Here is a 27,024-nt window from a genome sequence, read left to right on the forward strand (position 1 = left end):
GAGAGGGTACAGAAAAGATTTACCAGGATGTTGCCTGGTATGGAGGGCATTAGCTATGAGGAGAGGTTAGAGAAACTTGGTTTGTTCTCACTGGAGCGATGGAGGTTGAGGGGAGACCTGATAGAAGTCTACAAGATTATGAGAGGCATGGACAGAGCGGATCGTCAGAAGCTTTTTCCCAGGGTGGAAGAGTCAATTACTCGGGGGCGTAGGTTTAAGGTGCGAGGGGCAAGGTTTAAAGGCAATGTACGGGGGAGATTTTTTACACAGAGAGTAATGGGTGCCTGGAACTCGTTGCCGGGGGAGGTAGTGGAAGTGGACACGGTAGAGACTTTTAAGGGGCGTCTTGACAAGTACATGAATTGGATGGGAATATAGGGATATGGTCCCCGGAAGGGTAGGGGATTTTAGTTAAGTCGGGCAGCATAGTCGGTGCAGGCTTGGAGGGCTAAAGGGCCTGTTCCTGTGCTGTAATTTTCTTTGTTCTTTGTTCTAAGTGGCGAGGCAGTGGGGTTTCAAGTGTCCATCCTCCTCTGTCTGTTGGGGCACTGGGATACAATGGGTTAAATAATGACATCCCTCGTCTTTTCAGTGAGGAAGTGGGAGTGAAGTGGATTAACTTATGGCCCGACCTCTCTCTTTGTTGGCAGAGTGGAGGTGCAAAGGGTTAACTAATTTCCCGCCCATCTCTTTGTTAGGGATGTGGGGGGACAGTGAGCTAATTAATATCTCTCACTTTCTCCGTCGGAAGACTGGAGGCAAGTGTGCTAACAATTTCACTTCCCCTCTATCCAATGGAGGATTGTCGCTCCATGTTTCTTTGTGACCCTCACTTCAGTTCCCAGTCTGTGTGGTGCAGCAACTCAACATCAATGGTAAAGGGATGGACAATGAGAGGCGCAGGAACGCCGAAATATAAATGTGCTGTGTTTGTTCTTCAGAAATGGGAAATTGTCAATTTTTTTCCTCTTTGGGTGGAAAGTTGACAAAGGTTATTCAGCGGAATCCTGTAATGAATGTGCTCTATTCTGTCTCTAACCCAAGCTGTATCTGAGCTGGGAGAAATGCTTCCACAAGACCTGGGTCAGAGAGCTGTAAATATCCGACTCTAACAAACAGGTCTAACAATAGAAAGGTTGAGATACAAGCAATTAAGCGGTTGTGTATTTGAACCACAAAGGGAGGAAAAGTCCTTTATTGTTTTTATTGCAGTTTGAGATGTAACCGAAAGAATCTCATTGACATGAATTAACGGTGTCCATCAGTGCAAGAGAAATGTTCACAAAACTGGTTTTACCGCTGGATTTATCAACCGTTCTGTTGATGATCTTCAAGGGGATGGCTTCATGTCCCACCACACAGGAATAAGAAGCGCCGCTGGACCACTCCTCTGCTGCAATGGATAATAAGCTGTATATGAAGAAGGAGCTATTGCCATTCTCCGCCATCACCTCGGTGTTCTTGTAGTTCCTGGGATTCACCGGCTTGTCATTGACGGTCCACTTGACGAAGATCTCTCGGGGGGCGAAACCTCTCACTAAGCAGCTGAGGGAGACGAATCTCTGAGTGGAGACTTCTTCTGCCGAGGGCAGGAGGACAGACACGGACGGTTCCCGCAGATTTGGATCTGCAGAAAATGTACAATAAATGTCAATAAACTGGAGTATTCCAGATACAATGAAGCTGCTGGTTGGATATCAGAAAAAATGTGCTTTGCTTTCGATTTTAAATGTTTTTTTTTACTTCCAGCTTGTTAGAGAGTGGAACACAATCGTTTTCTGAAGTAACTCACGGGATTGGACTGGAACGTTTCAGAAAGATTACGGCACGGAATCAGGCTATTCGGCGCAACTGCGCTGTGTTGCTTGTTATGCTCCACACCAGACGCCTCCCTCCTTACACCATCTGAACACAATGCCATCGCCTTCAGTTCACTTTTAATTCATTAACACATCAAATTTCCCCCATAAAAAGTCTACAGGCCCAGAGTGTTTAGCTAGTAGAGGTTCCAAAAAGAGGAGACCATTAATGCACTGAATACTAAACACTGACCATTACACTTGCACTGGAAATAGACACAGTAACGCATTTATTGCTTCAATCTCTCAGCTCACCTGTTTCCTTGTGGATGGATTTTCTTAAAGGAGTCGGTAGACCTTGATGGCTCACCACGCAGTCAAACACAGCCGCACTCAGCCAGGCTTGTGTCGAGATGTTTAAATTGCTGACCACGCTGTCAGGATCCGCTCCAGGCTTTTCGGCAATCTCTGATTTCAAACACTTCCTGTCTCGGATCCAGGACACGTTGACTCCATAGGGAGCATTAGAAATGATGCAGGTTAAGGTCACTGTTGCCTCCAGTAAGACCTGTTCTATTGGCGGGGGCTGTATCGTCACTGTGGAATCAGGGCACTGGGAAGGACCTGTGAATGACAAATGAAAATCAAACCTGGTTCCCTTTTCAGAAGGAGGACAGCAGCATTCAGCCACAAGGAAATAAAGTCGCCCTCGAGATATCAACCTCTAACTATCGCCTAAAAACGTCTATGGACGATGGCAAACCAGCTTGCTCTGTGAAATTATTCTCTTTATTAAAATATTTTAGCAGCAGTATCATTCTCATGAATCAACATTGCAGCATTCCCAAACAAATATACCATGCCCGAACTCAGGAACAAGTGCTTGCCATTGATTTATAAATAGGGTGAATGCACTTTCCAACATTTTACCCCTGTGCTGTGACCTGTGAAACAGTCTGACACCTCTGTCTTCCAAACCTTACCAGCTGTCTCCGGAAAAAGCTGACATCAAGGCCACCTCACTCACTATGTTCCTTCAAAATAGAAAAAACACTCTTTGAAGGGGAGGCAGTGGTATTGTCAAGGAACTTGTAATCCAGAGACCGAGAACAAGAGCCTAATTGCAGAGACACGGATTCAAATCTCACCACTGCAAATCGTGAAATTTGAATTTAATAAAAATCTATAACTAAAAGTCAAATGATCATCATGATGCCGTTGTTGTGAAAGCCCAACTGTTTCACGAATGCCCTTTGGAAAAGTAAATCTGCTGTCTTTATCTGGCCTCGCATGCGTGTGACTCCAGATCCACAGCAATGTGGTTGACACTTAACTACCCTCAGGGCTAGGAAGTAAATGCACATCTCATGGAGGAATAACAAAAATTGCTGTTGTGATGAAATTCTGAATGGGGCACTGTCTTAATGCAGCAAACCACATGACAGTAAATTAGAAGTTGTTCTATGCTTTGTACTAACGTTAATAGATCCCTAATTCCGATTAACATCCAAATGATTTATTTTTTTCCTCAGTTTGAGTCTCTTACCCAGAGATCCGCTGATGTTCTGACTCTGGGTGAATCCTTGATGAGTGACCTGGCAGGTATAGACTACTTTGCTGAACCATTCCCGAGCGGAGACTGTCAGCCGACTGCTCGCCGAGAAGTTTCCGTTCACTTCATAGGCAGGAGAGGTGACAATTCCTGAATCCATGGGTTGTCCATTCTTCAGCCACTTCACCGTCATTGACTTTGGCTGGAAATCGATGATTGAACAGACGATGGTTGCAAATTGTCTGCTTGTGATTTCTTCACTGGAACTCACGGTGAGGATAACGGTTGGCGGGATGTCACCTTCAACAAACACATGTTTAGACGTTACTTGAAGATTCAATTGACAACAATTAAAACTAGTTCTTTTATTTTAACACCATAGCTGCCAATTTGAGAATTATATCCATGGTTTGGTTGAATTGGTAGGGAAACGGTGAATGGAATTCAAACGTCAAAAGTGCCATACAATGCATTTGGGGAGGGAAAAAAAAGCAAAGGAATAGTCAATAAAATGGAAGGTTGAGAGGGATTGAGGAAATGCAAGACCTTGGAAAGCATGTCCAAAGGTCCTTGTCGATGGTCGGGCAGCTGGACAAGTTGATCAAGAAAACATATCGGATAAATTCCTCTATTACGTGAGGTATGTAATACAAAAACAGTGATGCGATGATGGAGCTGCATAAAACACTAGTTAGGCCACGTTTGGAGTTTGCTGTACAGTTCTGGTCACCACGTTGCAGGAATGACGTACTGACTCTGGAGACAGATAAGGTTTACAAGAATGTTTCCAGGGCCTGAAAATTACTGCCATGAGGCGAGATTGGATAGGCAGGGGTTGTTCTCCTTAGAAATAGAAGGCTGAGGCGTGACGTAATTGTGGTTCACAAAATTATAAGTGACGTAGGCAGAAATAATTCATTCCCCAAGTGGACGGCTCCATTACCAGGGAGCATGGTCATTTAAAAGGTATCTGGGTCTGCATCTCAAATGCTGTAACCTGCAATGCTACGGAGCAAGGGCTGGAAAATGGGTTTAAAATGTCTGGCTCATTTATTCGTTCTCCCATTCGGATAGAACAGATATGATGGGCTAAATGGGCTGATTCTGCACAACAACATTTCTGTTGTTCTTTGGTTCTGAGCAACTTTTCGGTCAGTAGACACTTACCTGGATTTTGCCTAATTCAAATTTTTCAGAGTGCGACAAATCAGTTATAATGAAGACCTTATACAGTTCAATCAGCGCATCCTTGTCTTGCCCAGGTTCCACAACACTTACAGTGCATTCCAATGCTCTTGACTGAGCCGCTGTGTCGAACCTCACAGTCGATTTTGCTGCAGTCTCCCTCTGAGTCGTTGATGGTTAATTGGCTGGTCAGGGTGTAGGTTCCCTTCGTGTTTCTCACTGACGGGTAAGTCTTAAACCCAGTGGTGATCGGCTGCCCATTTTTCTTCCAGGTCAGTTTGGAGACATCTGGAGAGTAGTCCATCGCCAAACAGCTGTAGGTGACGGAGCCGTCGGAGCTGTGTTGCTGACAGGAGGAGACCAGGCTATAGAGAGTGGGCAGAGACGGTGCCACTGGGAACGAATGGCCGATTGAACAAGTTAGACTCTTACTTGCGTTTATTAAGTCATCAAACAAGTTGTTACAAATATGTTTCTATATTAGATATCGCTCTTGGGGCTAAAGGGATCAAGTGATATGGGTAGTAGGTGTGATCAGGATATTGATGAGCTCTGACCAAAGTGAAGGGCGGAGTAGGTTCAAAGGGCTGAATGGCCTACTCCTGCTTCTATTTTCTATGTTTCTATCTCAAACATTGATGAGAATTATGAACTTATTCTAATATTTCCCGATTAAAACCTACATCCACCTTTGAGATTCTGTTACTTCTATCATTTGGGAATCATCATCTCTGTCGAAACTCATATCCCTGTCTCCACCTTTATCAGATTAGAACGAAAAAACATTCTGATCGCCTCAAAATGACATACCATTCATTGGATTAACAGAGAAGGGCAAAGATTTTCTCCATTATTGCAGCCACTACTTATTGCTCAAACAACAGCACTTTGTGATGAAAAAGTTGTCTCTTCATTCATATCATCCACTCACCTGATGAAGGAGCTCCAAAAGCTTGCGATTGCAAATAAGCCTGTTGGACTTTAACCTGGTGTTGTGAGACTCCTTTATGTGCCCACCCCAACCTAACGCCGGCATCTTCACATTGTAGTTTTGGATATTGCCTGTGTTCAAACTGACTGATGCCCCTTCCTCTCTCCAACTCACTGCCTCTCACTCCACAAAACGAAGATTAGTGACTTTGTTTCAAAACTACCTTCGGAATGAATACTTACTGAATGACCAGGAAACTCTAAATGTGATTACAAATTCAAATAATTGCAACATTGACTAATTGAAGGGTCATACATTAATAGCAAGAGTTGGCCATTCGGGCCCTGACGTCTCCTCCATCATTCACTGAGATTACAGATGATCTGATTGTGGTGCTAGCTCTATTTTGCACCTCTTCACTCCGCCCGTCGATCACTCACCCTCTGCCCATTTTCCCCGGCTCTTTGCCCCTTCCCCTGCTCTCTGCCATTCCCGGTGTTTTGTTTCCCCTTTCACCTGGCTAACCGCACATCCAACTGGCTCTCCACACTTCTCTCCAGCTCTGTGCCCCCTCCCCTGCTTCTCTGCCCTTTCCCTAAGCTCCCTACCCTTTACCCCGGCTCTCTGCCCTCTTGCCCTGCTCCCGACATTCTGTCCCTGCTCCCTACCCTCTTTCCCCTTCCCCCGGCCCTCTGCCGTTTCCCTCATCTCTCTGCCCTTTTCCCTGCCTCCCTGCCCTTTCTCCTGCCTCTCTCCCCTTTCCCTGGTCTCTTTACCCTTTCCCCCGGCTCTCTGCCCTTTCTCCTGGCTCGCTCCCCTTCTCTGGTCTCTCTACCCTTTCCCCTGGCTCTCCGCACTTTCTCCTGGCTTTGTCCCCTTCTCTGGTCTCTCTGCCGTTCTCCCCGGCTCTCTGCCCTTTCTCCTGGCTCTTTGCCCTTTCCCCCTGACTCTCTACCCTTTCCACTGGGCTATCTGCCCTTTCCCCTGGCTCCCTACCCTTTCTCCTGTCCCCCTGCCCTTTCTCCTGGCTCTCTGCCCTTCCTGCCCGGCTCTCTGCCCTTTCACGCGTTTTTCTGCCCTTTCCCCCTGCTCTCTGCACTTTCTCCCGGCTCTCTGCCCTGTTTCCCGGCTATGTGCCCTTTCCCCCGGCTCTCTGCCCTGTTCCCCTGCTCTCTGCCCTTTACCATGCCTCCTGTTCTCCCCGGCTCTTTGCCATTGTCCCTGGCCCTGATCCCCCAGCGATTCCCTCCAGCTCTCTGCACTCCCAGGGCAGCTCCCACATTTGAACACCAAACTGCCTCTTGAGTTCTTTCTTCTCTCTCGTTGCAGACCTCCCCACACAGATTTAGTGAGAATGAGTGAGAGAGTGTGAGTGCTTGAGGGTGAGTGATTGAATGAGAGAGAGTGGATGAGTGATGGTGTGTGAGTGATCGAAGATGGGTAAGTGAGGGTGAGTGAGTGAAGTTCTTTGAGTGAGGATGAGTGATTGAGGGTGAGTGAGTGTGGGTGAGGGTGAGAGGGCGTGAGTAAATGAGGGTGTGTGAGAGACGGTGGGTGAGTGAAGGTAGCTGAGTGTGTGAGTGAAGATGGGTGAGTGAGTGTCGGTGAGCGAGAATGAATGAATGAGGGTGAGTGAGTGAAGATGCGTCAAGGTTAGTGAGGGTGGGTGAGTGAGAGTGTGACTGAGGGTGAGGGAGAGAATGTGACTGAGTAACTGAGGGTGTGAGAGTGAGTGAGTCAGGGTGTGTTACTGAGGGTGGTGTGCGAGAGTATGTGAGGGAGAATGAGTGCGAATGGGTGGGTGAGTGAGGGTGAGTGAGTGAAGGTGTTTGAGTGAGGATGAGTGATTGAGGATCTGTGAGTTTGGGTGGGTGAAGTTGAGTGATGGTGAATATGTGAGGGTGTGTGAGTGAATGTAGGTGCGTGAGTGTGAGTGAGGTTGAATGTTTGAGGTGGCGTAAGTGAGCGAGACGGTGATTGAGCTTGAGTGTGTGGGGGTGAGATGAGATGAGTGAGGGTGGGTAAGTGGGGTGAGTGAGCGACGGTGAGTGAGAGTGTGAGTGAGACTGGATGAGTGAGGGTGGGTAAGTAGTGTGATTGACTGAGGGGGAGTGTGAGGCTCGTTGGTCTAGGGGTATGATTCTCGCTTTGGGTGTTGAAATTCATAAGCTTGCGAGAGGTCCCGGGTTCAAATCCCGGACGAGCCCACATTTTGCTGCTGTTGCGTATTGGACAAGGTACTGGTTCTGTAAATTTATTTTAGGGCGGCACGGTAGCACAGTGGTTAGCACTGCTGCTTCACAGCTCCAGGGAACCGGGTTCGATTCCCGGCTCGGGTCACTGTCTGTGTGGAGTTTGCACATTCTCCTCGTGTCTGCGTGGGTTTCCTCCGGGTGCTCCGGTTTCCTCCCACAGTCCAAAGATGTGCTGGTTAGGTTGATTGGCCAGGTTAAAAAAAAATGCCCCTTAGAGTCCTGGGATGCGTAGGTTAGAGGGATTAGTGGGTAAAATATGTGGGGATAGGGCCTGGGTGGGATTGTGGTCGGTGCAGACTCGATGGGCCGAATGGCCTCCTTCTGCACTGTAGGGTTTCTATGATTCTATGAGTGTTGGCGAGTGACTGAGACTCTGAGTGAATGACTGAGGTTTAGTGAGTGAGGTTGGGTCAGTGATGGTGTGTGAGTGTGGGTGGCTGAGTGACAGTGAGCGAGTGAGTGAGTGAGTGTGGGTGAGTGAGTGAGTGAATGTGAGTGAGCAAGTGAGGGTGTGAGGATGAGTGAGTCAGGGTGTGTGATCGAGTTTGAACGAGTGATGGTGTGTGACTGAGTGTGGGTGAGTGAGTGAGGATGGATGAGAGTGAGTGAGCGAATTTGTGTGAGTGTGAGTGAGTGAGGGTGTGAGGGTGAGCGACTCAGGGTGAATGAGGATCAGTGAGTTTCTGAGGGTGAGTGAGTGAGGTTGAGTGTGTGAGTGAGTGAGAAAGGATGAGTGAACAACGGTGAGTGAGGGTGAGTGAGTGGGGATGAGTGAGTGGGAATGAGTAAGTGAGGGTGAGTGAGTGAGAGTGTGTCAGCGAGGGAAGGTAGGTAAGATAGGGTGAGTGACTGAAGTTCTTTGAGTGAGGATGAGAGATTGAGCTTGAGTGAGTAAGCGTGGATGAGGGTGAGAGAGTCAGTGGGCCACCTCCTCCTCTTCCTCTCCATCGATCTTTTCCCGATTCTCCACATTGATCAGCTTTCAGAAACAGGGCTGTGTAAAGTCAGGCAGCAGTGTAGGTCACCGGGCAGCTGCTTTCATGTCGATGCCTTTTTTTAAGAAACACGTATCAGTGAACAAATAGACCGACTGAGGGAGCTGGAAGGGAAGCTTACAGGAAAACTAGGATGGGTTGCACAGGAATCAAACACCAAATTTACACCAGTATTGGGAGACAGGCAGACTTAGTCTCAGGCAAGTTCCTCCTTATTTATTGTGTCTTTATGTCCGGTGTAACACATGGAAATCCCTACTTCTGACCTCATGTTGGATGGTATGTCATTGATGAAGCAGTAGAAGATTGTTCGTCCCAGAATAGTCCCCTGCTGAAATCCTGCAGTGATATCTCAACTTAGATATTTGACCTCCAACAACCATTACCATCTTGCTTTGTGCTAAGTATGACTCCAAACAGAGAAGAATTTCCCGCCGATCTTATTCACTTGAGTTTTATTCGGGCTCCTCGATCCCACCCTCATTCAAGTGCTACCGGGTTGGAGGGGGGTAGAGGGGGGAGGGCGGTGGCACGGTGGCACAGTGATTAGCGCTGGTGCCTCACAGTTCGATCCCCGACTTGGGTCAGTGTCTATGTGGAGTTTGTAAGTTCACCCCATGTCTGCTTGCGTTTTCCTTGGGTGCTCCTGTTTCCTCCCAGAGTCTAATGATGTGCGGGTTCGGTGGATTGGCCGTGGTAAATTGCCCCTTAGTGTTAGGGAGACTAGTTAGGGTAAATACATGTGATTATGGGGATAGGGCTTTGGTGGGATTGCTGTTGTGGCAGACACGATAGGCTGAATGGCCTCCTTCTGCACTGTAGGATCCTATGATTCTATTCTATGATGTCAAGGACAGACACTCTGACGTATGAGAGATAGAAAGTGTGTGAGAGGGTGTTTGGGTGTGTGTGAATAAGAGAGAGAGAGAGGTGTGAGTCTGAGGATGCCTGTGTGTGATGGACTGCATTTGCACATGTGTGAGACAGTGGGCTGTGTGTGCAAGAGGGGAGAGTATGCGTGAGAGAAAGGGTGTGTGAAGTAATGTGTGTGTGTGTGAGAGAGAATGTGTATTTGAAGAGTTATTTTTTGTGTGTGAGAGCGTGTCTCTTCTTGAAAGTGTGTGTGTGGGCAGTCTGTGTGAGAGAGTTCTTCTGTGTGTGATTGAGTGTGTGTTTATGTGAAAAGGAGTGTGTCTATATGTGATATAGGGTGTCTGTGAAAGAGAGTGTGTGTGCTTGAGAGGGAGGGTATGTGTGTGTGGGAGAGAGTGTTGTGTTCATGTGAAAGACAGTGTGTGTGAGAGGGAGTGCCTATTGGAAAGCAAAATAGTAGGTTCATCAGTGTGTGAAAGTGTGCATGGGATGGCGTGTGAGTGAGAAAGATGTGTGCAATGTGTGTGGGTGATAGAAGCAATATGTTTGAGTGTGTGTGTGTGTGTGTGAGAGAGAGAGAGAGAGACAGACAGACAGACAGAGAGAGAGACAGAGAGAGCGTGAGAGAGTTTTTGTGTGAGAGTGAGAGACGTTGTGTGTGTTTATGTGTGTGAGAGTGGGTCAGACACATGAGAGCTTTGTGCGTGCAAGAAAAGAGAGTGTGCGTGAGAGGAAGGATATGTGAGATAGAGAATGTGTGTGTCTGTGTGTGAGAGAGAGAGAGTGTGTTTGAAGAGTTATTCTTTATTTATGTGAGAGTATGTCTCTGTTCTTCAAACTATATGTGTGTGTGTGTGTGTGTGTGTGTGTGTGTGTGTGTGTGTGTGTGTGTGTGGAGGGGCGGGGAGAGTGTGTGTGAGCGACAAAAAGTGTGAAACTTAGACAGAATGGATATGTGAGTGTGTGTGAGTGAAATAACCGTTGAGATAACATGTGCCTGTGATAGGTGGAGTGTTTGAGAGATACGTTGCATATACATGTGTGTCCGTGTGTGAGAGATGTCGAGACTGTGTGTGTGTGAAAGGGAGGGTGTTTGTGAGAGACAGTATTTGAGAGCAAGATTGTGCATCTGTGAGACAATGTGTAAGGAAGTGAGCGTGTGAAAGAGAGAGAAATATGTGCCTATGTAAGAGAATGCGTGTGCAAGTGTTCGTATGAGAGAGAGTATGTGACTGAGTGTGAGACGGAATGAGAGTACAGAAGAGGGAATGTGAGAGGGATAGTGCATGTGTGTGCGTGTGTGTGTGTGAATGAGTGTGAGACGGAATGAGAGTACGGAAGAGGGAATGTGAGAGGGATAGTGCATGTGTGTGTGTGTGTGTATGTGAGGGATAATGTGTACGTATGACTGTGCTTATGTGAGAGACTGTGTCTGTGTGTAAGAATGTGTGTTACAGTGTGTGCATGTTCTATGTTTGTGAGAGAGTGTTTGTGAGAGAGCCAGTGTGTGAGAGCAAGAATGTACAGGTGTGAGATAGTGTGTGCAAGAGAAATAGAAATATATGCGTGTGTGCGTGAGAGAGAGAGAGAGAGATGCGTGTCCAAGAGGAATTGTGAGAGAGCCTGTGTGAATAAATGTGAGACAGCTTGAGCGTGTGTGACAGAGTGTGGGAGAGAGAGTGCATGTGAGAGTGCGTGTGCGAAAGTGTGAGACTGTGCTTATGTGAGAGTGTGCGTCTGCGTGTAAGAGAGAATGTGTGTGGGTGTGTGTGTGTGTGAGTGCTTTTGTGTATGGGAGTGTGAGAGATTGATTGAGAGAGCGAGAATATGTATGCATTTGTATTTGAGAGTGTATGTAGAACGTGAGACAGAGAGAATGTCTATGGGTTTGTGAGAGAGATCGTATGAGAGGGTAAGTAAGTCTGAGTATGTATGTGTGCATGTGTGAGAGAATATGAGAGTGTATATGTGTGTATTTATGTGTGTGAGAATGTGTGATGTGTGTAAGTCTCTAGCTGGCTGATTCAGTTTGGAAAAGCACCCTCACTCCACACAAACTCACCCACTCACACAGTCAGTGGGAGTGATATGTGAGCACAATACGGACTGCGGGTCAAAGGTTAGAAAAACAGTTAAATCTTTCACAAGTCAGTCACAATGAATAATTTCCTCTTTCCTCAATGAGCGAAACTTGTTAAAACTCAAGAAATTTGACACAATCCAGGGCTAAGTCACCCATAAGGTAACGCTCAGGTAAGGTAGCCCATAAGGTTACCCGCCCCCTCATTCATCCTATTCATTTTCTCCATCATTAACAAGCAGTATCAGCAGTGTGTATTATATACAAAATGCACTGCAGCAACTCACCAAGGCTCCATAGAAAACATTGTCCAAACCCGCTGCCTTTACATCCTAGCAGGGCAAGGGCGGCAGCCACATATGAACACTACCACCTGCAAGCTCCCCTCCGTCCTGACTTGAAACAATATCTCAGTTCCTTCACTGTCGCTGGGTGAAAATCCTGGAACTGCCTGCCCAACAGCACGGCGGATGCCTGCAGCATATGGACTGCAGTTATTCAAAGATGCTTCATATCAACACTTTCTCAAGGAACAATTCGGGAAGATTAAAAATTCTGGCCGAGCAAATGACTCTAAAATACCTTTAGAAGATTAAAAATAAGATGCAAATGAATTTGACCCTCCAACTGTCCTACTAAACAGGTTAGGGACTGCTCTAGTATGGAGTACAATATAGTAAATCTCACTTTCCATTTGCTCATCGAGCATTCCCAAGGCAGGTACATCACTGCTTAAAAATCACCCAATTCTCCCGCTCCAGTCTGACGTTTCTGCTCTCTCTCTCATGGTAACATTATGCTTTAGGGATCTAATTTCAGAGACGCCAAATCAAACATCAAGTCAAACTGTCACATTTCTCACAGGTACAAGTGTATTGAAGAAATAAATCAAATTTCACTCCCTGAAATACAGGCGAAGGAACCAGAAGATTTACAACCAGTCAGGCAGATTCCTGGCACCAACACGGTGACCACGCGGACAACAGACACATTACGGTGCAACAATCGATTTCCCAGCAGATATGTCTGTTCAATCTGTCAATTTCATTCAAACTGTTCGATTCTAATTGATTAATGAACAACTTACAACAACAGAAAATCAATAACCTCTTTTAAATAAAACTGATATTCATTCCAAAACTCCTGTCAATTTTTAATTATTTCTCTGTCTCACTTCTCGAAAACTAAGTAAAAATGTAATTTCGCTGAAAATGAGCAATCGAAAATAACAGATTCAGGACAATTCCATGTCCCTAACAGAGATACAGTGACACTGTAACAATTCAATGTCCCTAACAGAGATACAGTGACACAGTAACAATTCAGGGTCCCTAACAGAGATGCAGTGACACTGTAACAATTCAATGTCCCTAACAGAGATACAGTGACACTGTAACAATTCAGTGTCCCTAACAGAGATACAGTGACACAGTAACAATTCAATGTCCCTAACAGAGATACAGTGACACAGTAACAATTCAATGTCCCTAACAGAGATGCAGTGACACAGTAACAATTCAATGTCCCTAACAGAGATACAGTGACACAGTAACAATTCAATGTCCCTAACAGAGATACAGTGACACTGTAGCAATTCAATGTCCCTAACAGAGATACAGTGACACTGTAGCAATTCAATGTCCCTAACAGAGATACAGTGACACAGTAACAATTCAGTGTCCCTAACAGAGATGCAGTAACACTGTAACAATTCAATGTCCCTAACAGAGATACAGTGACACTGTAGCAATTCAATGTCCCTAACAGAGATGCAGTGACACAGTAACAATTCAGTGTCCCTAACAGAGATGCAGTGACACAGTAACAATTCAGTGTCCCTAACAGAGATGCAGTGACACTGTAACAATTCAATGTCCCTAACAGAGATGCAGTGACACAGTAACAATTCAGTGTCCCTAACAGAGATGCAGTGACACAGTAACAATTCAGTGTCCCTAACAGAGATGCAGTGACACAGTAACAATTCAGTGTCCCTAACAGAGATGCAGTGACACTGTAACAATTCAATGTCCCTAACAGAGATACAGTGACACTGTAGCAATTCAATGTCCCTGACAGAGATACAGTGACACAGTAACAATTCAGTGTCCCTAACAGAGATGCAGTGACACTGTAACAATTCAATGTCCCTAACAGAGATACAGTGACACTGTAGCAATTCAATGTCCCTAACAGAGATGCAGTGACACAGTAACAATTCAGTGTCCCTAACAGAGATGCAGTGATACAGTAACAATTCAGTGTCCCTAACAGAGATGCAGTGACACTGTAACAATTCAGTGTCCCTAACAGAGATGCAGTGACACAGTAACAATTCAGTGTCCCTAACATAGATGCAGTGACACAGTCACAATTAAACAATTAAACAAACCAAGAAACATGGACGTTGAAAATCATTACCTGATTCGATCTAATTTCTTAATTAAATGTAATCAACAAAATAATCAAGGCAAAGCACTTTATCGAGCTGAGCACAGCTGAGTAAAGAAATGTTTTGTTTCTGAATTCAGTTCTGATACAATTAAATATTCTCTAAAACGGGTGATATTTTGCAGGCCAGTGCAATATTCAAGGTCTTTTGTTTTGAATTAATATTATATTGTAAGTTATTGTTATTTGTCAGTTCGTTCTCCTGTTAGCTGATTTGTACTCTGTAATAAAATGAGTTATCAATCATTCAAAACGTGCTTCTGCCTCCAACATTGTTAAATAATTAGGTTACAATTAAATCTTAGACAATGTTGAACAATAATTTCAAATTACTGAATGGAAACATTCAGACATCTGTCATTCATTTACTTAAATCTAATCACATTGTAATATTTTAACTTTTTAACCTTTACTACAAATGTCTTATTATAACCTACAAACGTGTTAAAATGCATAGTTCTGAATTTCTATAGGCGGTAACGGCCTGACAGTTTGAAATCAATCATACTGCTTCCTAGATTTAATAATTTAGAGCATCCAAATAACTTAATTACTGAACATATCGTTTAATTAAAGAAGATCTGAATTAAACAGTGCAAACACAAAGAGGACAATTGATTCAAATCCTCTGTAACACTAAAACATGATGCAGAATACAAGTCCAGACTTTTTTTTCATTATAATATTTAATAAGAACATAAGGTTCAGATAGAATCAATTCTTCTGTTCCGTTATTTATTCTTCCCATAATTCTATCCTGTGTTCAGCAGTAGTGGGAGACAGAATGTTATTATTAAGTGAAGAGCTAAGATTACTTTTATAATATATATAATATTATTATAATATTTTATATAAATTAATCTTTTTGCATTTCAAGCATTAACTTCTCCATCTTTAGCCAGTTTCTATTGACACTTTACTACAATTTAATTTACTACAATTCAAACATAATCTAATCTAATGAACAATTACTTGAGTGTAAGCGAATTCCACCCGTCAGAAATCTCTGTTCAATCTGCCAAATTTATTCAAACAGTTTGATTCTAATTTATCAATGATAAAATTGCAACAACAAAAAAATCAATAAACTATTTTAAATTAAACTGATATTCATTTCAAAACTCCCTTCAATCTTTAAATATCTCTCCCTGTCTGTCTCAAATCTCGAAAACTGGGCAAAAATGTACTTTTTCTGAAAATGAGTAATGTCCCTAACAGAGATATAGTGGCATAGTGAGAATTGTAATTCATGATTTATTTTAATTCTTAAGCATCAGTTAACACTAATAAGATACTATAACATGTATTTATTTTATTTTTCCGAAATCTGTTTGTTTTATCCCTACAAGAATTTTCAAACGCAGATTTATTTTCATTTAGCCAGAAAACGTGTCACTGCTCATTATCACTGAGCTAAACAATACAGAAACAATTGAGCAACCACAAACAGTTCAACAAATTTTAAGATTAGATTAGGGATTAATTATCGTGTATCCAACTATAGATTACTTGGAAGGAATAATGTGGTTGCGCCTGCACAGAAAGAATGTAACAATCGGATACATAAATTGCCAAATAGCAATGTCTTATTTTCCGAAACTCATATTTAAGTGAATGCGAACTTAATCAAGGAGATAACGATTAATGCAAAGTATCTTGTTAAACTGAGCGCTGCTGTGGAAGCAGCATGTTATCATTGAAATAGTTTCTGGAATTATCACAAAATATTTCCAGCACAGAATTTTTTCTGGTCATGTTAATTGTGTGCAAAGCACAGCAGAACTAGTAGAAGTCATTAATGCTAAATGATATTAATACAAAATAATCTTTGGTGAATGTGGTGAATGGTGAATATTACTGATTAATAATTGTTTGATTCATATTAATTTTACTATCAAACTTGTTAATGAGAAGTTTGTGACTGCAGCAACGACTTACTGTCCGAATGAACTTTGTAAGTCATGATTTATTTTAATTTGGAAGCGTTAGTTAAAATTTATAAAAACGCTGTAATGTCTCTATCTTTTTCCCAAAACCTGCCTGTTTTCTCTCTACATGGATTTTCAAACTCATAGATTGTTTGCTTTCAACCAGAAAACGTGTAACAGCTCAGTACCACCGAGATTAAACAATGCAGAACAATGCTGAAATGCCAAACCATTTCACACATTTTAAATATTCACAGTGGCCGAACCACAAAATCTCCTCAAAAGAAACACTCCAAAACAGATCACTGAGGGATGGAACCCCGTTTCACGGAATAGCAGCTCAATTATTCATTCAACAGAATCAAATGGAACATTGCAAGAACATCTCAATGTTGAATTCAGCAAAACAGCTCGTCACCAAATGCATGAATCATTAACCTAAACAGAAATATGGAATAATAGCAATAACGTTGCGCGGAGGTGGAATATGTCCGACAAATTAGTATTGAAACTTTAACACATTTTATTTATATTGGGTCAAATTTCAAACATATTTAAACATCTGGGAAAAACTTCAGCCATCAGATATCACCGAGGTTAAACATTGCAGATACCCCAAACAGTGATTGCAGTGGCAAACTATGTTCTGAACGAGCGGCGTGATCTGCAATTATCACTTACGATAAAAAAATACAAATGCAATAAAGCATGCCCGATTTCTGTCAAGCAATTTAACACCTATAGACTGTTTGTATTCAAGCACAAAGCGTATAACAGATCAGTGTAACCGACTTTAAACAATGCAGAAACAATGCTGAATCGAAAAACCATCTCACACGTTTTACTTATTCAAAGTCACCCAGATACAAAATCTCCTCACCAGAAATGCACATCACTGAGCGACTGAACTCCGTTTCATGCAGGAGCAGCTCAATTCTACAAACACTTTCAACAGAATCATAGAACATAGAACAGTACAGCACAGGAGAGGCCCTTCGGCCCACGATGTTGTGCCGAGCTTTATCTGAAACCAACATCAAGCTATCCCACTCCCTATCATCCTGGTGGCTCCATGTGCCTATCCAATAACCGCTTAAATGTTCCTAAAATGTCTGACTCCACTATCACTGCAGACAGACCATTCCACACCCCAACCACTCTCTGCGTAAAGAACCTACCTCTGATATCCTTCCTATATCTCCCACCATGAACCCTATAGTTATGCCCCCTTGTAAAAGCTCCATCCACCCGAGGAAATAGTCTTTGAACGTTCACTCTATCTATCCCCTTTATCATTTTATAAACCTCTATTATATCCCCCCCCCCCTCAGCCTCCTCCGCTCCAGAGAGAACAGCCCCAGCTCCCTCAACCTTTCCTCATAAGACCGACCCTCCAAACCAGGCAGCATCCTGGCAAATCTCCTCTGCAAATGCAACATTGCAAGAAAATCTCAATATAAAATCCAGCCAATCCGCCCGTCACCAAAGTAACTAATAATTAAAATGAGCACAACAACGACATAACAAAAGCAGCATTGTGATTAAGTGGAACATGTTCATAATATTAATGCAGAAACTTTAACACGTTTTGTTAATATTGGGTTAGACGTCAAACACTTGTGCAGTTGATGGTACAACTCGCAGCCACTATATGTCACCGAGATAAAACATTGCAGAAACGCCGAACTGTTTAACAGAAGGTAGGTACTTAAAGTAACCCAACCACACAATGTCCTCAGCAGATAAACACCAAATCACAACAGAGACTGAATCACTCACCTTTTGTCAATTATCAGTAGAATTCTATAACCCCCATTTTAAGCAGAATCACATGAAACATTGTAAAGATTTTCAGCACATAATCCACCAAACCACATTTCAGTGAACAAGTGAATTAATAAAATCGAGAAAAAATATAAAACAAAAACTCAAGTAAAACACTTACTAAATAAATTTACGGTCCTTACCTGCAGTCACCGTCACCATGGTCCCTTGTCCACAGTAATCCATGGCGTCACAGTGTCACATTCCCTGGGCTGGCTCATACAATAACCATCCCTGCGCAAAATAGACAGAAATCCACCATTATTTTAAAAATTCACAAGCCAGAGGGTAAGTAAATCACTGCATTTTCATCAAATTATTATTGTATTTGTGGACACTGTTCGCTCTACATAAATGACCCGAATACTTTATATTTCACAGAGTATCACATGATCATATTATTGAAAACACCAACTGATCATTGAATATTAATTCTCGCTATTATTGCAGTGTTAGACATCAATAATACAGCACTGTAAATAATGTTGGATTGTGAACCAGAGCACTGACACAGCCTCGGTCAATTAGTGCTGAGGGGTTTTTTGTATTGACAGTAACTGTTGTGCCACCCAGTTGCTGTATCACAGTGAGACACGCCCGCACAAAAACTGCACTCACTCTCTGTTCAGTACTGCCGCTCAATATTCACTACAAATAGACCAATATTTCTGAGCAATTTACAATTTATGCAGCAGTTTATAAAACACAATCCAGAAACATCTCCTCCAAGTATCAGAAATATTAAAACGAGCATTATATCCCAGGTCTGCAATTGCAGAAACTGTTAACGGTAAATATAAATAGAGTGAAAAGCACCATTATGTCTGTGGGTTTGCTCGGTTTAATGTTTAATTTTCTCTAAGTTAGGTTTGTCAGAAGCGGTTTGTGTTTTAGTTCTGATCACTGTCATTAACATTACACTTAAAACAGTTATTGACAATCAGGTTATGATGGAAGTTGCTGCACTCCCTCTCGAGCTGTTCTTGTTGAGGTCCAGCCCTGGTTCCTCTTGCTGTGGTCTCTTGCACAGTAATAGATGGCGGTGTCTTCAGTCTTCAGGCTCATCATGTCCAAAGCGAAGATATTGTTCGAAAGGTCTTTGGACGGAGTAAATCGGCCCTGAATCTGTGGGTCATAGTAGGTGGTGTAAAATGAACTTCTGTATCCAACCAACCACTCCAGCCCCTGTCCGGGAACCTGTCTAATCCAGTTCATCCAGTTGCTGCCAAGATCGAAGCCACTGGTTTTACAGGTCAGTCTCAGGAAGCCGCCGGGACGCCCTGTTTCTGCCTCCAGCTGAGTCAACACAATCTCCGACTGGACACCTGTAAAAACATGTCAAATTACCGAGGATTAATCTTGGTGAAATGATTGCTGACTCTGGGTCATTCCAAAGGTAGGCTAATTCTGATACAGTAACAGTGAGAGACGTGGACAAGAAAAACTAATCACCGGATAAGAAAGTGTAAGGGAAATTGTACTGGATATTGTATGAGTTTAGTATGGAATTCAGATTCATAGGTTTTAGTGAAATAATAAAGCAGATTTAGATAAGTAGTGAAAATGGATATGTAACCTAAAATAACTTCGTGTGACCTAATATAATCAAGTGTAGTCGATATGATCAAAGTGGAGAAACTAGAGAAGTAATATAGCAATCACTAATTAAGGAAAGCAGACAATAGTCACTTAAGAAAACAAGGAAGACTGCTCGGTGGTTCAACTTAATAGTGGACCATAAACCAGCAGAGAGAATGTCTTTTCTGCTAAACACATTAGTGGACCATAAATCAGCAGGGGGATGTCTTTTCTTCTAAACACTTTCGGCCTTAGCTTACAAACCCACGATTATTGTACAAACAGAAAAGTTCAGATAAGAGCAAGAGTTATAACCACCATGGTTTAAGAAACGAAGAGATATAACAGTGAACGACCGATTGCAAAGAAAACAGATAAAGGGTCAACTAAAAATAATGGTGGCCAAAGAAAGAGCGGGCTGTAGGGTAAGATTACAACCAAGGACAGGCAGTAAAAGGGAGATAAGGATCTTGAGATAGGAGGCTGAAATGTACATAAAAGAGTGTAAGCCCAAGGGCTCTTTGGAGTGTTCCGGACGTTCCCGGCTTTGTCTCTTGTGCTGAGAAATAAAGTCTTTTGCTTGAAAGATCGCTGCTCAGACTCTCTGTTTTAAACCGATGTGAACGAATTGTCGTCCTGGGGAACCACGACAAAATTGGCGCTGCTTAGCAGGGTTGGTGAGAGATCGCCCAGAAAAGCATCTGGAAGGAGTGGCGGAGACGGTGGTCCAACCGGAACCGAGAGGTCCCCAGCCGGCCTTCTGTCAACAAGGTAAGCAGACTTGCATGCATGTAAATCCTTGGTGTCAGAAAGGGGTTTTCTCGAGGCCCGGCGCACCCGGCTCTCTGCTGGTCCTGGATCTCCCCAACCCAAAAAGATATCCTGCACAGGTAAAACCAAATTGTGTAAAATTTTTTTGAGAGACTGAGTCTGATCTGAAGAGCAGAATTTTTGCATGCAAAAGCGCGCTGCGAATACTGTATTGTCTGTGAATGGGTAAAAAGTGAGACGGGAAAAAGGCCGAAAGCTAAAGTAATGCAATTAGGTTAAGTCAAGCGGTTTGGAGCGGGTTTTTCAGGTCACGACTTGCCCAGAAGAGAGTAAGTGTGGGAAAATCTGCCAGTCCAAACCTACCCAGGACCTCGGGTAAGGGACGTCAACCGAGAGGGAGAGAGATCAGTGAGAGATCACTCTCTGACCTAATACAGTAGCCAAAAGCACAGGAGTGGATTTTAACCACAGGAAAGGGGAGTAGCAGCTAGAATAGAGAAAGTAAAAGACCAATTTGAACAAACTGGTCTGAGAAAACAGCGTGAAGGACAGAAATAAGAGAGAGAGTCGGAATATAGGTAGGGTAATAACTAACAACTTGAAAAATTACCCTGACAAAACTGCCTGGTGACAAGATTGAAAATAACTAATCTTTGAATAATAAAAAAAAACGGAAGCAACACTGGATTGGAAAAAGATTACACACATAATTAACTTAGAGGAGATAAAGAATGAGTGGCCGTATGTAAAATGGGAAAGAGTAGTCGATAGGAATTGGATAGACGAAATAAAATTGGAAACCCTAGAGAAATTAATAAAGGGATCTGACCGATACAGGATTCTTATACACATAGACGAGCAAGTGAAAACCTACTACCCTCTGGCCCGGGAGAGGAAAATAGTGCCGGGACAGGGGACTACGGGGAAGTGGATATCAGGACCCCGGTTAGAATTACAGATATTGGCAAAAGAAATCCAAAGGAAAGGTAAACAGGGGACTGAGCACGGAAAAACAATACAGCAAGTAATAATCACTGTAATACCTAACTCTGACGGACTAAGTGACAAAAATTGCGACAGTGATCCAAAAAGACGAGTAATGGCGCACCAAGTTAAGACACCAGTGGAGATATTAGGGGATAAGTTCCCAGCCCTTAGGGGAGATATAGAACACGTCTCTAAAAAATGGGCCAAAAGAACAAATAAGACCGATACACAGTGGCCGGAGGAAGGCACATGGTCCATAGAGAGGTGTGAGGACCAGAAGGGAATGATAAAGAACTATAAGATTAAGGATAAATCGAGCAAAAGAGGGGAAAAGCGAGAAAAGGAGTTAGAGATATTAGCCCTATTCCAACAAGAAGGGAAAGAGAGAAGAGGGGTATGGAGGGGAGGTAGGATGCAGATGCCAGTACAACTTGAGGAAAAAGCAAAATTGGAAGATCCAAACGTAGCCCCACCCCCATACTTAGAGAAACAGAGCTCCACGGGACTGTACCCAGTTATATCAGGCACAATGAATTTTGAGGGAGAATATGACATAGAACAGATGACGAAGGAGGAATGGGCATGAAAGGAGGGAGAAAAGAAACAAGGTATAGAGGAAGCAGCTAGGAAAACAGAAGAGGTTTTGGAGGAGCTGAATCTCAGGAGGAAGGAGTTAGAGGATGAAGTAAAGGTGGTAGAACTTTTGGAATGGGCAAAGAAGGTAATGGAAAAGGAAAAAGAACGAGAAGAGGGAGGAGAAAATGTTAGAAATAAATATGAGGGGAAAACAGGAAATGATTTTTGCGAGTATGCAAGTGAGACATCACAAGGATGGAGGTGGAAGCACCCAGAGGAAGGTAGAATGGCGAGAGAGACGGAAGGAGAAACAGAAGAGAGTAGTGAAGACGAAGGGAGGCAATCAATGTTAGGGGTGCAAAGAAAATCAAGGCGGGAAAGGCACCCACCTGTAAAGTTTCCAGATGTGGATAGGAGAGGGAAAAGGGTATTCCCGGTGATTCTGAAGGGTGGCAGACCGCAGTATATCCCTTGGTCAGGTCAGGATTTGCCTAATTTAATTAATGAATTACCCAATATTTTGGATGGGGCTGGAAGGTGGATTGGACAGTTGGAGGCGGGAATGGTGGGAGGTGACGAAGGTGCTAGGAATGGACCAAATGGCGGAAGTAATGAGACGTGCTGGCATCCCGACCGCAGCTTATGACCCAGCGGTGGATGGGACACTAATGGACCAGTACCGCCAAGACATCTGGCAGGCACTGTGGGATATGTACCCCAATCGAATGGATGTAAAAACCCTAAAGGGAGAGCCACTGGGTGAGGAGGAGAATGCAGCGGTGTATGTGGAGAATCAATTAAAAAGGTGGAGAAGGGACACGGAGAGGGACATTCTAATAGACCCACTGACCAACTCCATGTTCCGGGCTGCAATCCTAGAGGGCTTGCCAGCCCCAGCTAAGACAAGGCTGGAGGAAGTGGTGGGCTTGGACTCAAAAAATTACCGAGAGTTTGTGGATTATGTTGCCCATGCAGTAGAGAGACATCGCAAAGATGAAAAGAATGCAGACAAACAGCTGAAGGAGGTACAACGTAAACTCCTTCAGGCACAGTTGGAGGAGATCAAAAGCAAGGATAAACTGAAGGCAAAAGAGGATCTCGCACCCAGAAAAATAGCACCAATGATGGTGGAGCAAAAGCCAGAGGAAATACCTGCACTAATCAAAGGGGGGAGCGGAGATGGAGGCCAGCCCGTCATAACCTATAACATTTCTGCCTTCCCACTGTCCATGAACCCAGGAGCCTATGGCCTAAATTATCAAAACCCATACGCCCTGCAAAGTCAGACTGACTGGAATAGAAATGGGAAAGGACAGGGAGGTGGTAGGCCACCCTATCAGAATCAGAGAGGACAGGGACAGGTTAATCATCAGACTCCGAGACAGGGACCACTGCCTGGCCCTTCAGGTGTGTGTTGGGGGTGCGGGGAGGCAGGGCACATAAAAAGGAATTGCCCGCGGAATTTCCCCAGACAGGGAGAAAACCAGCAGCAGACAGGCCAACAACTGATCCAAGGATCGCCAAACAGCATCCCGATGTTTCAAGGGCCGGTAAACCATCAGAATTCCCCATAGGGAGGCCCAGAGAACCCCGAAATGGTAGGACAGCACGTACAGATAACAGAAACTGCAGAGCAGGAACCTATAGTTAACGTTAGAGTAGGAGGGATCGAGGTCCCCATGATGATAGACACCGGCGCCACATGTACGTGCATGCAAACGAAATATGCGGATCACTTACCATTGTCAAACCAGTTTGTAAAAACTGTGGGGTTCTCGGGGAAAGTAACATTAGCTCGAATGACGACGCCGGTGCCTGTTACCATTGGAAATAAGACAACCCATGTACCTATTTTAGTATGTGATAAAACTCCTTTAAATCTATTGGGAAGGGATGCAATCCTAGGTTTAGGACTGAAATTAGAATGCACTGAACAAGGAATTGATTTGATGGGAATGTATCCACTTGAAATACCAGGAAAGGAAGGGGTTAATGTATATTGGTTGGGAGATATAGAGGAACAAGTTAAAAAACAGATATGGGAAGTTTGGGGAAAGCTTATAAACACTTGGGTTCCACAAGCCAAATGGCCAAGAACAGAATTACACAGTACAATGATATTTGATGAAGGGCAGGAACCTGAGATACAGGAGAAATGGGAAAGGGAGGCGGGACGAGAACAGGAAATAAAGTCAGGAAGTATTTTAATCGGACTAGAGGGAGTGGCCCTCACAATTGTTAGGAATGAATGGGTTAACAAATGGTTCTCTGTATCTGGGGCGGAGCCACATGTCACATTGAAAGTGAATCCGGGATACAGATCAAAAGACCTAGGACCAATGGTGTTGAGAGCACAAGATTTAGAATTTGTCCAGACAGACAATGTGGATATTTGGACGTCCAGCAATGGACAAATGACGAAAATAATTTTGGATGTTAAAATGCTTGGGAAACCGAAGCAGATAACAATAGGAGTGCAAATCGAGAAACAGGAACTGGAGTGGAGAGAGAGGTTAGAGCAGGATTTGAACTCTCTCCCGCAGGAGTTGTGGTCCAGACAGGACACGGATGTAGGGAGGGTCAAAAACGCTAATCCAGTTGAAGTCAGATTAAAGATAGGACGTCAGGGGCCGTATAGGCCGCAATACCCAATCAAGACAGAAGCAATTGAAGGAATTAGAGGGACAATTAAGGGATTGATAGAAGCAGGGGTATTAAAAGAAACCTGGAGCAGGTGTAATACACCGCTACTACCAGTGAAAAAGGCGGACGGAGAAAAATGGAGATTGGTGCATGATCTAAGGGCAATTAATGAGGTAGTGGAAGATATGCCAGCAGAGTTTCCAAACCCTTATACCTTGATGACAAATATACCACCTGAAAGTAGATGGTTTACTGTAATAGACCTATGTTCGGCATTTTTTAGTGTGCCACTAGCTCAAGAAAGTCAGTATCTCTTTGTATTTACGTACGAGGGGAAACAATACACATACAATAGGATGCCCCAAGGATTTAAACATTCCCCACATGTATTCAATCAGGTGTTGAGAGCAGATTTAGAAGGAATACAGTTGGAAGGAACACTGATACAATATGTGGATGATTTATTATTATGCACAGGAACACAAGAACAGTGCAGGAAGGATAGTTTAAAACTATTGGAAAGACTAGCAGAAGGGGGCCATAAAGTTTCCAGGAAAAAGCTGCAGCTGTGCCAGAAAAAGGTAGAATACTTGGGAAGAGAAATATCAGCAGGACAGAAGGAGATAGCTTCACAGCAAATAGAAGCAGTACTAAAAGTTCCGAAACCACGGACGGTGGGACAAATGATGACATTTTTGGGAATGACAGGATTCAGTTCAGAATGGGTGGAAAGCTATGCCGAAAAAACGCAGGCACTACGAAAGATAATGAAGGAGGCAGGGTGTGACGAATTAAAAGCCAAACTAAAATGGGATAAAGATGCTTCAGACGCATTTGAAAACGTGAAAAGAGAAATGGCACAGGCACCAGCATTGGCCTTACCGACCTATGACAAGCCCTTTGACTTATTTGTGAGTAACAGAGAAGCTGGATTTGCTACAGCAATGTTAATGCAGGAAAATTGCAAGGGTAGACGAAGGCAGGCTGTAGCATATTACAGTACCAAGCTAGACGACGTAGCAATGGGATACCCTCCGTGCTATCAAGGTCTGGCAGCAGCTTGGTGGGCATACGAAAAGGCAGCTACGGTCACAATGGGATATCCGATAAACATACATGTATACCATAAGGTAGCTGAATTGATTGAGCAAGGAAAATTTGTGCTGACACCTGCTAGGATCCATCATTATCGAATGCTAACCACATTTCCAGATATCACGATTATAAAGTGCAACAGAGTAAATCCAGCTGATTACATGCCATTACCTCATGAAGGAGAAGAACATGAATGCTTAAGAGAAGCAAAAACATTTATGAAACTGAGAAAAGATTTAAGAGCAGAGGGACTAGTGACAGAAGGGAAAAGGATACTGTATGTAGATGGCTCATGTTACAGGGATCACTTAGGAAACCACGCAGGCTATGCCATAGTTGAACAGAAAGGGGAAACACTTGAAGTCATAGAAGCAGAGAAATGTGAACAGCCCTGTTCAGCCCAACTAGCAGAGCTTAAAGCATTGACCAGAGCATGTGAGCTAGCAAACGGGGAAGCGGTGGAAATTTATACTGATTCGGCCTATGCCCACGGGGTCTGCCATCTGTTCGGGGCAATATGGAAGCAAAGGGGATTTATGAAAAGCGGAGGAGGACCAATACAACACGAAGGTCAAATCAGGGCTTTAATAAGGGCCATGATGGGTCCAAGGGAATTAGCCATAATTAAGTGTCAGGCGCATAAAAAGGGAGCAGACAGCATCACACAGGGAAACACCAAAGCCGACAAGGCAGCTAAAGAAGCGTCAGGATGCATTGAGGCTACGATAGCCCCAGTAGAAATAGCAAGGCCGCACCCAGGGCCAGGTACGGGGGATATCGAACCTCATATCACATTAGAAGATGTAGCACAGTTACAGGAGGAAACCTCTGTAGCTGAAAAGGCAATGTGGAAAGATAGAGGAGCACTACAGGGACAACAGGACAGGATATGGAGAAATGGGGAGGGATTAGTCATAGCACCCACATCATTACTAACCGTACTAATTAGCGAAGCGCATGGAGTGGACCACTGTGCAAGAGGAGAAGTGGCTAGAAAGATCAAGAAGGAAGGATTCTGGTCACCATACCTGCAAAACTCGATTGACTACATACTGAGTCAGTGTGAGGTGTGTGCTCAGAATAACATCAGGAAGGGCATTACTGCCCCAATAGGGCATATACCCATTCCTGAAGGACCATTTAAACATCTATGCATGGACTATGTGGATATGGGAAAGGTGGTGAGGGGGAAAAGATACATGTTAGTGATTATTGATAGATTCAGCAGATGGATAGAAGCAACGCCATCCAAAGATCAAGGATCTGGAACGGTGATTAACTTCCTGTCAAAAGAAATTATCCCAAGATTTGGCATACCCACGCAATTAAGTTCAGACAATGGATCTGCTTTTATAGGAAGGGCACTGAGAGAGACACTCTCGGCACTCCGAATAAAGCAGAAGTTTGGATGTGTATATCATCCTCAATCCCAAGGAATGGTGGAGAGAGCAAACGGGACCCTTAAGGCTAAAATAAGCAAAATTTGCAGTGAAACAGGGAA

General features: G+C 43.7%; 1 non-coding gene and 1 gene segment (V, D, J or C); one reads left to right on the top strand and one right to left on the bottom strand.

Annotated features, from left to right (window-relative positions):
- Positions 1-1,235: 1,235 nt before the first annotated feature.
- LOC144484170 (Ig heavy chain C region-like) lies at positions 1,236-19,947 on the bottom strand. The segment is given in 7 exon segments: positions 1,236-1,627; positions 2,115-2,423; positions 3,346-3,651; positions 4,621-4,929; positions 18,017-18,054; positions 18,871-19,198; positions 19,887-19,947. Coding segments are annotated over 7 exon segments (1,743 nt in total).
- On the top strand, positions 7,585-7,674 carry trnap-ugg (transfer RNA proline (anticodon UGG)). The gene is given in 2 exon segments: positions 7,585-7,620; positions 7,639-7,674. It is a non-coding gene; the product is annotated as a tRNA-Pro (tRNA).
- Positions 19,948-27,024: the final 7,077 nt, after the last annotated feature.

This window comes from Mustelus asterias, unplaced genomic scaffold (genome assembly GCF_964213995.1).
Source record: "Mustelus asterias unplaced genomic scaffold, sMusAst1.hap1.1 HAP1_SCAFFOLD_94, whole genome shotgun sequence".
In the NCBI taxonomy this organism is placed as follows: Eukaryota; Metazoa; Chordata; class Chondrichthyes; order Carcharhiniformes; family Triakidae; genus Mustelus; species Mustelus asterias.